Source organism: Brassica napus, chromosome C1 (genome assembly GCF_020379485.1).
Source record: "Brassica napus cultivar Da-Ae chromosome C1, Da-Ae, whole genome shotgun sequence".
Taxonomy (NCBI): domain Eukaryota; kingdom Viridiplantae; phylum Streptophyta; class Magnoliopsida; order Brassicales; family Brassicaceae; genus Brassica; species Brassica napus.
The window spans coordinates 1,320,151-1,331,414 of NC_063444.1; the positions used below are offsets into that span (position 1 = coordinate 1,320,151).

Here is an 11,264-nt window from a genome sequence, read left to right on the forward strand (position 1 = left end):
CTCATGCATTTGCCACAATCGTGACAACGTTAATGTTTAAATGCATACAAAGTTCGCAACGACTGAAGTACGCGTGAGTATTTAGTTTAACATTCATTGGTTGTAATTGTAAATACTATCTTTTGAGTGAAATTTCGACACTCTTCTTTTCTGTTAAAAAAGGTTAATAAAATTAAATACTATCTCGACAGTGTTTCTATAGAGTGGCAAAAGACCAGCTGATTCATATTCTGAATTCCACTTTTGTTTTGAAATTCATGACATTTCATCTAAGATTACTTTGGAAATTAGTGTTACATGCATATAGAGAAGATGTTGCTATATTTTTGAATGTGGAATTTAAAAGACGGTTTCTGAACGACATAAATTAGAATGAACATGTCCCTTCGAGGACATCCGATAAAAAAAAATTAGAATGAACGAGTCATATTTTATCACATATTAGAATGCGTGATACTAGAACATAATTTAGTGCGGTGAACGTTATCATCACAAGGACATAAAAGTCTCATGCAAAAACTGAGAGTATAACACGTCGACGCGGTGAAGCAAGCGACGACGTGTGGAAGAAGGGGACTGAGAGATTCAGGTTTGGAGATGATCGTGATCGGAGAAGAGACCAGATCCTTTGAAGACCGTGACATCCCAAGTCACGTGGTCCTCTTTTTTTCTACATTCTCTATCGCTCTCCCTCCACTTTGTCTGCAGATTGAACTTGTCATTATTATTGCTTACTTTTTAATTGTTAACAATCTCTTTTTATTAATTAATTATAACACTGTAGTTTGCTTAGCAGTGTTAAACAATTTCGTCCGTACTAAAAGTATTGTTTTAGAGTGAAATATATCTAAACAACACTGAAAATATTGTGTGATTTTTTATTTCTAATTTTCTTCTGGTCCAAAAGTAATTATCTTTGAACTTCAGTTATTATCATCTGCTTGCTGACTTAATAATAGCATATTTGTATATACATTTTTAAGAAATCAGTGTTAGTGGGAAAACAATATCGTTAATGAAACAAAATGAATACGGAACGGTGAAAAGATATCATAATTGTTTTCGCTACGTTCAATGATGTACAGTTTTATAGATTAAGTTATTTTTTGTATACATTCTAACAAATCACGTAGGAATGCAATAAAATTGTACTATAAGTATTCAAATATAAATTGACTTAAATAAACGGAATAATAATAATAGAACAGGTAAATCAAAATCAATTACTAATCGAAAAAAGCTCACTATTCTTAAATTATTAGAGTTATTATTTGGAATACTATCCAGAAAATTGTAATCCCATGGAAATATATAACGTATGTAACATCAACAAAAGTCTTTTATTAGAACTGAACCAAGGACCCAACACATATTTAAATATTTTTTGTAACATCTTTTTTAGACAAATTAAAGGAGCATATATATATACTCATCTAAATTAATCTAAAGAACAAGAAAGAAAACAATATGGATTGAGTAATACATTACATACATAACACCGGGACCAAATTTTGGTCTTTTTGTCGAGTACTTACGTACCAAAGTTCTATAAATACTCACTCCTGTTTCCACTTCACAACAGCAACGTGGACTCCTTTGTATTTTAGCTGACTACTCTTTCACCGTTTCCTTATAATCACCACACGAAACACACACACACCTCCTTTTCATCTCTCGAAACACGATTTTCCTTAAAATCATTTACCTACGTATAGTGATGGGTTTGTCAATGTTCTCCTCTGAAAATGATGTCGTCCATCATCACTCCTCGCCTTATGCTTCTGTTGACTGCACTCTCTCCCTTGGAACTCCCTCTACTCGCCTCTTCAACGACGACGATGACCGTAGATTCTCTACTCATACTTCGAACAATATCTCCAACGCCTTAGGCTCATGGGACTTCTTGCACGGTGGCAAGAAAGCCGGTGGAGGCGGCGGAAACAACTTAGTCGCTCGCCACTGCGCTAGTTGTGATACCACTTCTACTCCTCTTTGGAGAAACGGTCCAAGAGGTCCCAAGGTATATAACATGTAGCCATTGCATCACTAATCGTTACAAACCATATACTATTAGTCTATTTTATTTTTCGGCTTATCCAAACTTTTAGATCCATTATTTATCTCGACCAAATATAAGTATAAATCAATGAAGTCATCTTGTGAATATTGAAACTCGAGATGGCAGCTTTAAATACCACTCTTTAAAAAAAAGCATCCTATAATATACCATTACCACTTTTGTTCGATATTACACTACCGACTATTAGTCCATTTTGTAGCTTATGAAAATATATCGATTATAACTTTATGATTTTTAATTTGGCCAGTCACTGTGCAATGCGTGTGGAATCCGATTCAAGAAGGAAGAAAGACGTGCGTCGGCAGCCGGAAACTCTACTTCCGGTGGAGGACTAACGGCTTTTGGTATTCCGGCATCGGATCATCACGGAGGTGCAGATTACTATTATAATAACAACAGTAATAATAATCATTATTATGCATCATCGTCGCCTTGGACTCACCACCAACAGCAAAATACGCAAAGAGTTCCTTATTACTCGCCGGCGAACAACAACGAATATTCTTTCGTTGATGACGTCAGAGAGAGACATGATATCACGACCGATCCCTTCTTGTCTTGGAGGCTTAACGTTGCCGACCGGACCAGACTTGTCCATGATTGTACGATGTGATGAGTTATGACCGTTTCATATCTTTTCCCCATAAGAGTTTTGGCCTTGGATACCTTTTAGCCAAAACAAAAAAAAGGAGAAAGTCTTAAATTTTAATTTTATTTTCTTTACATATATATTTAATTTTATAGTCTTTGTGTAAGTTTTTTTTAAAATTAAATTTCGTATGAAGCTACTTGTGTTTTCTTTTCATGACTTTTTGAATATTCTCTCGGGTAATCAACTAATGATACGTATACTCAGGTACTTTTTAACCTTTTTCTCATGTGTGTCCTACTTTGACCGTGATTCAAGATTTGTGATTTTCACCATGTTATACATATCTTCCTTTGATTTTTTTTTGCACGTATTATATTAAGCGTTTAATCTTGAACAAAATATCTGCTGACTGACCGTGATTGTGGTCGAGTGGTAAGAAGACCAGACTGAGACGCCAACACGTTTCAGATTCGATCCACCTGCTGCGCGAAACTAAGTCACAATTATCATATTCATCTAACACGGATATGAGCCTATAGACTCATTTGAATACTCGAAGAGAGGGTTTATCCGTGGACTGCACCTTCTCTTGTGGATTAGTTTGGACTTTTTCGAGGGCTTTGGATACCCGCCGGTTAATAAGAAAAAAAAATATATCTGCTGACTGCATGGTGGACAAGATGAATGTTTGTCGTATTATGGCCCTAATTGTCTTGGAATTTTGCGATGAATTTGGCTACTTCTCTCAGTCTCTGTATAACACTGTTGTTTCCACTCCATGTGAATAAAATTTATCCTTTTCATAACGCCTTTCACTCTCATATAAAAGCTTTATTTCTATTTGATTTGTTGTCTTGTAGATATTTAAACGCCAGAACAAAAATCGATTTGAATTGTCTAGATATTTCCAGGGACGTATAGAATAATGACTTTTCTGCATTCCTAATATTTAAACGGCAGAACAAATTATATCGGACTTGAATTGTCTAGATGTTCATGTTTCCAGGAATGTAGAACAAGAAGACTTATCAGTTATAATATTTTTAAGTTTTCCTAGAGATAATCAAAAATATAACATCACTAGAGGGGTGTCCGCGCAGCGCGCAGAATATTGTTTTATTATTGGTAAGAACATGATTTTTTGGATAATGTAATTATTTTATCGTTTTTATTTGTTAAGAGCATTATTTGGTATTTTTAATGTGTTATGTAGTAGTAGGTGATATGTTAATATATTTTGTGTTTGTTTTTTTGAATAATGTGTTATTGTGTGTACAATACTTGTTAATAGTGAAGTGAACCTCTAACGTAAAAGAATATTGAATTTCAATAACTTTGCATCTACGCATTTGTTGATTAATTCTAAGATTAACGGTTTCAACGTCAAAATTGTATTATATTTTTTTCATATTTTTGAAAATTAAAACTTTTAAGATATTTTTTGTCTTCTTCCCATATTTTGACTTGAGCCGTCACCGTCTATGTAGTTCATTACCTTTCTGGTGTGCGGTGCTTCTCACCATCACCGGAAAAGACTCACTTCTTTCTCTTGTTTTTCTTTGGATTTTCCACCTGTGAGATTATATGGTATTTGTTATAGATCAGATTTCTGAGTTTTCAGTTGTTCGGTTGATTCTCACGGTATTGTAGGCTGTTCCAGTCAATATTGATTGCTCATCTTTTTCTTTAGATTTCAGCTGATGTTAGGAATCGCATCTCCTTGGTTGGGTCAGAGTTTAGTCGTCTTTGATGCTTACCGTCCATAGTTTTTGCTCGTCTTGGTTTTCAAGATCTAGTTTTTGGTGTTCTGACTTCTATGCTCTCTTTCATAGCTCGAGGGTGGCTTCATAGTTTGTTGATTTCGTTTCGTCTCTCTTTCCCTCACTATTCTCGCATCTCTTTGCAGCTTTCATCGCATCTCTGGTGGCTCTCCCTTTCACCATGTTTGCCACTCGAAGTTTAGATAATGTTTTCGTTCGTGTATGCTATGTGGGCTTGGAAGGTAATTTTTGGTCTCAAGTTTAGTTTCTGATTTTTTGGTGGTTGTCTTCCATTCTCCACTCTTCAAGTTGTTTCTTTTCTTTCCATGTTTCCTTTGGTATAGGTGTGCGGAGTTAGTCTCTTGGAGCTTTGGTCTTTTTTTATCCAGAGCTTTGTGTTTTTTCACTTGCATGGTCGTCTTGTATGTTCGTGTTTAATTTATGAGATGTTTCTTACCTTTTAGGTACTGGTTGTGATTCCGGTGCTTTAAGCATATATCTTCCTGCTTCTTGGTGGCTTTGGATTTTCGATTATTATTCTCCATCTGGCTCGTTTTCTTGGTTATTTGTGTTGGTGCTCTAATTTCTTATTCTTAGTTTGATTATTAATAAATATATAATTTGTAAATAAAATAAAAAAATTAGTAAAAAAATAATAAAATGGTGAAAGTTTATGTATTTTTAGTTATTAATAAATTTAAAATTTAAAGTATATTTATATTATTTTATTTATTTCGGACCAATAAGTGCGAGAAAGATTAGATAGTACACAATTAGAAATTTATGGAGTAAATTGTAATAATTTAGAAGAATAAGGATTTAAAATACAAAAAAAAATATGAAGACACATGTCAACAAACTCTCTTTCCACATGTCATAAGAAGGAAAAAAACCAACTTTATATAGATAGATTTGTAAATAAAATAAAAAAATTAGTAAAAAAATAATAAAATGGTGAAAGTTTATGTATTTTTAGTTATTAATAAATTTAAAATTTAAAGTATATTTATATGATTTTATTTATTTCGGACCAATAAGTGCGAGAAGGATTAGATAGTACACAATTAGAAATTTATGGAGTAAATTGTAATAATTTAAAAGAAGAAGGATTTAAAATACAAAAAAAAACATGAATACACATGTCAACAAACTCTCTTTCCAAATGTCATAAGAAGGGAAAAAACCAACTTTATATATATAGATAGATGTATATACTTTCTTTCTCAGACGATCGAGTTCTAAAGTAAATAAAAATTTTGTATTAAAAATTTGATCAAATGGTACCTCATTTTTATGATATCTGATGTACTACAATGTCAATTACATACCAAAACATTCGTCAAATTCGTTTAAAAATATAGAATAAAATTTTATATAAAAAGGTAAGATTTTATAAAAAAATTTTTTTGTAAACTAAGATTTTATAATATTCCGCTCTTCATTTTTGAGTTTATCACAGATATAGTAAAATGTTTAATGTTTTACATGTTAGTGTTAAGAATATAACAGAACGTAAGTTGTGCTTTATACTCGGCTTAAGCCCATTTAATTTTACCTCATCCAAAGTCGGGAGAAAATTCAAAAGTTAATTAACGTAATTTGGGAGATTAGAAGGGACCACCGCCAATGCCATATTCTATGCATACCTACGCTTAGTTTGTCTACCAAAGACAAACAAAAGAAAAGCTTAGCAAAGACAAATTTTTATGCTTACTATAATGTTTGAAAATCATAAATATAATACTTATACGGTACGCAATATTTCTGTACGAGGAAATAAAAAAAATTCAATATAACGACGGAAGTAGGAAATGCAGGTTGTCTAAACTAGTCCATGAAAAGTAAAATGGACCCCCATCCACCGGTTCTCCGTCTAACTGTAACTAATTAGGTCTGATACTCCAACCAAAAAAAAAACAATTACCCTAAAATGGCCATGGCCTTTGACCAATACTTAAATTTCTTACATCAATCAAACTCCGATCACTAAGGATCTGACTGGTCCAAATCCAGCAGTTGCATATTGCGGTTGTGGAAGTTTACAGATGCGGATGGTTGCGGTTTCTAACAGTTTTAAGAAATTTGTACGACTAGTTCAGCGGTTAAAAATTGATGCATTTACCGGATACTTATGATTGATTAACTACCAAACACAATAGCGGTTAAATAATAAATTAACAATATTTACAATTTATATAATTATAAAATATCAAAATCATAATATTATAATAAATATAAAAATTATATTTAGAAAGTTATAGTTTTAAATTTTTTAAAATTATAGAAAATATTTTTATTTTAAAATGTTATAATATTAATTAAAATATAATAGATATATTTTAGTATTTTTATAATTTCAATTTCAATTTTCTATTGAATATTTTTATTTTTGCATTTATATTGTTTTAAAAAAAATTATTCTCCCGCAACCGCAAACAGTAGCTGAAACGCTGAAACCAGCTTTTGAATTTATGAGGTTTAAAGTTTTTTGAAGCAGAACGGTTTGAATGATTGTTGTAAAACTCCAACAAACGCTATTAACTGCAAAAGCTGCGTTTGCGGATGGTAGTGGGAAAACCAGTCATGTAAATTTTCCCCAAAAAAGACAGACCCTACGAAAGAGGGGAAATTAGAGGGAGTATATTTCACCTTGTCTTTTTCTTCTGGTTAATTCCTAAATTTTTTTCCCAAAAAAGCACCGATGCATCTTTAAATTTTTTTAGCACCCATGCATTTAGTTTGTTCTTTTTCATGTAAATTGTCTTTTAATTTAAAATTAAAAAAAACATATATTTCTGTATGGTAGTTTGAAATTTCAGAAAGTATTATCGTGACAAACATATATTCTCTAACTAGAATTGACTAATGAATCACCATGATCGTATTAATATTTTATTAAACGTGATTTTAAATAAATTTTTAAACATGAATTAGTCATTTGATCAACTTGACCATCTTAGTTTCTAGAAGTATTCTTCTACTTAGAGGAGTGAATAAAGGAAAATTAGATAACCAAGATAACAACCTAACACCAAACACATATATTAAAATAAATTCCAAACCCAATTTCACAAGTTGCGTTAAAACACACACACACACACGAAAAAACAAAACTTATATAATGTTGCTTCCCAGTTAATCCTTCTGAAATCACTCATCTTTCCACCAAAAAAAAAAAGAGAGAGCCAAAAAACAGCAGTAGCACAATGGTGAACTGGGTCGAGGCACAAAAGCCATTGCTAAACGGTCTTATGAAAATGGCCGGTGTCGTTCCCTACACTTTAGAGATCGAACCAGGAACAAAGATGAACTTTTGGGTTCCTAAAGAAATCCTAAAGAAGAAATCCCGTACCGGAAAACCAGCCAAACCGGATAAACCAACCAAACCGGCGGTTTTATTAATCCACGGCTTCGCAGCTGAAGGAATCGTAACGTGGCAGTTTCAAGTCGGTGCATTATCCAAGAAGTACTCGGTTTACATACCGGACCTCCTCTTTTTCGGTGGTTCCTACTCTGATAACTCTGACCGGTCTCCGGCGTTTCAAGCCAACTGTTTGGTCAAGGGGCTTCGTATCCTCGGTGTGGATAAATTTGTTCCCGTAGGGTTTAGCTACGGTGGCATGGTGGCTTTCAAGATTGCCGAGGCTTACCCGGAGATGGTTAGAGCAATGGTTGTGTCCGGTTCGATACTCGCGATGACCGACTCCATTAGTGAGTCGAGCTTGAACCGGTTAGGGTTTAGTTCTTCCAAGGAACTCTTGTTACCGACTTCGGTTAAGGAACTTAAGGCTCTCTTCACCATTGCTGTGCATAAGCCCTTGTGGTTTCCTAAACGATTGTTTAAAGACTTCATTGAGGTACTTATTTTTACTTATGCTATCTGTTTAGTGAAAATGGGTTTTATAACCCTTATAATACAACCATATATTATGCGAAAGTGTAAGTTATTTTTTTGCCTTTTCTGCGACTCTTACAAGATTAACGATCGACATTTTATAAGAATGTATTTCCACGTTTTAGTTAGTTATAAGAGTTCGTCTGGTGTTTCGCTATGTCATTTCATTTTTGAAGGACTTTTACATCATATCACATTGTTGAGACAAAAGTTTTTCATTATGAATAAATATTTTCTAGTGTCCTGAAAACTTATATATCTATCATTTTAAGAATTTAGTTTGCCTCAGAATCATTCTTAGGCTTATTGATAACAAAATATCAATAATAATTTTCAAATGATTATACATTAAGATTCATATGAATCACATTCCCTATGAAGTGATTGTGAGAGTTAGGTGTGCCTCGCGAAGTATCTTGCATCTTTATATCAAATATCCGAACTTGGTAATGGTAACTACACAATTTATGGATAATTTTGCTAGTACAAAATCTAAAGGTTGTCCACATACAATAGACGTCCCTCTTCTTATTAACCTAGGAATTTATGCGTATACATTAATCATTAATTACGCTTACTGCACTTAGGCTTCAGAACACAGTATATGCGTATAATCATTAATTACGCTTTCACTAATTTAATTTTCAGTAGTAGACTAGTAGAAGTTAACATTATTTCACTCTAATCTATTTGTTCACCTAACATTTTCTAGAACGAAATGATGAAAACAGATTATTGATATATATATATAATATGATTTTGGTAGTTTAGATATATAACTTGTTCAACTACTCTTAACTAACTCTCGTATCTATATTTGGGTGACTAAGATCTATTTGTCTACCAATGATAAGTGTTTTAGTTATTTAGAAGGGTCCCTATTTAGAATTACTATAGTTTATTTTCTTCACTATTATAGAGAAACAATGTTGAAAAGAAACATTATTCAGTAATGTGAATGTACGTGCTCAGATTTTTTTTTTTATTGGTAGGTGATGTTCAACAACAGGAAAGAAAGAGCTGAATTATTAGAGGCTGTTGAAGTCAGCAACAAGGACGTGACAATCCCTCATTTCCCATGGGTACGCATAAATAAGTTTTCAAATCCGTTTATGTTTACATACATGTGGGATATTAATGCCTATCAAATTAATTACATTGCAAAAGAAAAAATTACATTGTAACAACATCTGTCAATCTTATAACTCTTACTATAGTTGAAAATCCGAGTGAAAAATGGTCCTAAATTCTAGCTACGAAATTGTATCACAGATCCATAAAACAAAATTATTTAGGTTTGATCTTCTTTTTTTTGTGTGTGTGTATGCATGCAGAAAATACATTTATTGTGGGGTGAAAGTGATCAAATCTTTGACTTCGAGTTAGCTAAAAACATGAAAACGTAAGTTCGAAGACTATCCATAACATTTAGTCATTTTTTCTACCATTTGAATTGATTGATTTGTATTGTTCCTAATTTTTGTCGTTGTTGGTATTTCCAGAGAATTAGGTGAGAACGCAACAATAGAAAGCATAAAGAAGGCAGGTCATTTGGTGCAACTGGAAAGGCCTTGTGTTTACAATAGGCGCCTCAAAAAGTTTCTTGCATCCGTTCATTTTGAAGAAAAACTCATTCAATAAACACATCTTAGAATGTTATTAAGTTATACTTAATCTTGATATATATATATATGAAATATTTATCTCAAAAGTGAATAATCATTTGGTTTGGTTTGTTTGATTTTTTTTTCTGTTACGATCAATATATGTAATATCTGGTGGAGTTCAAGCCAGATTTTGTAAAAGATTATTATCAAAATAATTAATTTTAATAACTAAAACATGCATACAATCAATTTAGTCTTGTACTTGTTATTGTACCTATCATTGTTAGAGCACCATTAACCAGGGTTCTTAAGAGGGTTTTTAAAAATAATGAAGCATTTAATTAAATCAAAACTAAAGAAAATTGCAGTTATCGATCTTTAATATAGGATTTCTGTGACCGATTACAAAGGGGATTTCTAAGCCACGTGTCAGCAAACTAAATAATGAGGCATTTTTTTTCTCTCTCCTCTTCTCTTTCGTGCCCCGTCTTCTCCGTCTCCTCCTGTGTTCTCCACGGGACGACGATGGCTTTTCGTTCTCTCCTTCACACCTACAAGGTTCAAACGAAAGCTAAAACCCCATCTCACTTCGTTAAGCCTCCTCTCTACTCGATAAATCTCTCTCTGTCTCCTTCTCCGTGGATCTCTCATTCGATCGGATGATCTCTCTCCTCCATTGAGTTTCGGAACTTCTCTGTGGAGATCGATGGCCACATCCACTCGAAAGTGAGTTTGATTGTATTTTTGAATTGGTTGCAGCTTGATTTAATAATGGTGTTCTTTCTTGCAGTAAACCACATGTAAATGTGGGAACAATTGGGCATGTAGAACATGGGAAGACTACTTTAACTGCTGCAATCACAAAGGTGATTCCTTTTTTTACATTGATGAGAATTTTTTAATTGGGAGAACCTCTTTTGTTTTTTTTTTAAGTTGAGATATGGATTCTACTTATTGTTTAGGTTCTTACTGAAGATGGAAAAGCTAAAGCTATTGCCTTTGATGAAATTGATAAAGCTCTCCAAGCCAATGTTTTTGCTCTAGTCTGATTCGGATGGTCAATCTATGTTAAGATTTGATCTCGGCATGATCTTAATCGCAACCGATGAGTTCTCAGCGGGATGAGTTCTTAGCGGGAAATAAACTTGGACAAGGTGGATTTGGATCTGTCTACAAGGTATGAACTTTTCATTGTAAAATATGTTTTCAAAACATCTATATTTTTCGATGATGTCATACCGGTTTCAGGGGATTTTACCGAGCGGACAAGAGATAGCGGTAAAGAGATTAGCTGGAGGGTCAGGACAAGGAGACTTAGAGTTCAAGAATG

At 33.2% G+C, this 11,264-nt stretch overlaps 2 protein-coding genes across 4 annotated transcripts; both read left to right on the forward strand.

The window, feature by feature from the left end:
- The first annotated feature begins 251 nt into the window (after positions 1-251).
- LOC106369822 (GATA transcription factor 19-like) lies at positions 252-2,953 on the forward strand. The gene is made up of 2 exons (XM_013809931.3): positions 252-2,020; positions 2,328-2,953. Exons 1-2 carry the CDS (start codon positions 1,718-1,720, stop codon positions 2,691-2,693), a joined length of 669 nt encoding a protein of 222 aa, XP_013665385.2. The 5' UTR covers positions 252-1,717; the 3' UTR covers positions 2,694-2,953.
- A 3,980-nt stretch (positions 2,954-6,933) lies between these two features.
- LOC106450134 (monoacylglycerol lipase ABHD6-like) lies at positions 6,934-11,054 on the forward strand. 3 transcript variants are annotated; one of them, XR_007318223.1, is made up of 6 exons: positions 6,934-8,289; positions 9,320-9,409; positions 9,662-9,729; positions 9,830-10,660; positions 10,725-10,800; positions 10,897-11,054. XR_007318223.1 is itself a non-coding variant. In XM_048745058.1 (4 exons), the coding sequence occupies exons 1-4, from the start codon at positions 7,639-7,641 to the stop codon at positions 9,966-9,968; spliced, it is 948 nt and encodes a 315-aa protein (XP_048601015.1). In that variant the 5' UTR covers positions 6,934-7,638; the 3' UTR covers positions 9,969-11,054. The 3 variants fall into 3 exon arrangements, 1 of the variants encoding a protein (XP_048601015.1); XR_007318222.1 differs by having other exon boundaries at positions 10,725-11,054; XM_048745058.1 differs by having other exon boundaries at positions 9,830-11,054.
- Positions 11,055-11,264: the final 210 nt, after the last annotated feature.

Bases quoted from the DNA above. Each gene is read 5' to 3' on its own strand.
- LOC106369822 (XM_013809931.3), top strand. From the start codon at position 1,718: ATGGGTTTGTCAATGTTCTCCTCTGAAAATGATGTCGTCCATCATCAC. The intron at 2,021-2,327 runs GTATATAACATG...TAATTTGGCCAG, and splicing joins ACGGTCCAAGAGGTCCCAAG to TCACTGTGCAATGCGTGTGG.
- LOC106450134 (XM_048745058.1), top strand. From the start codon at position 7,639: ATGGTGAACTGGGTCGAGGCACAAAAGCCATTGCTAAACGGTCTTATG. The intron at 8,290-9,319 runs GTACTTATTTTT...TTTTATTGGTAG, and splicing joins TGTTTAAAGACTTCATTGAG to GTGATGTTCAACAACAGGAA. The intron at 9,410-9,661 runs GTACGCATAAAT...GTATGCATGCAG, and splicing joins CAATCCCTCATTTCCCATGG to AAAATACATTTATTGTGGGG.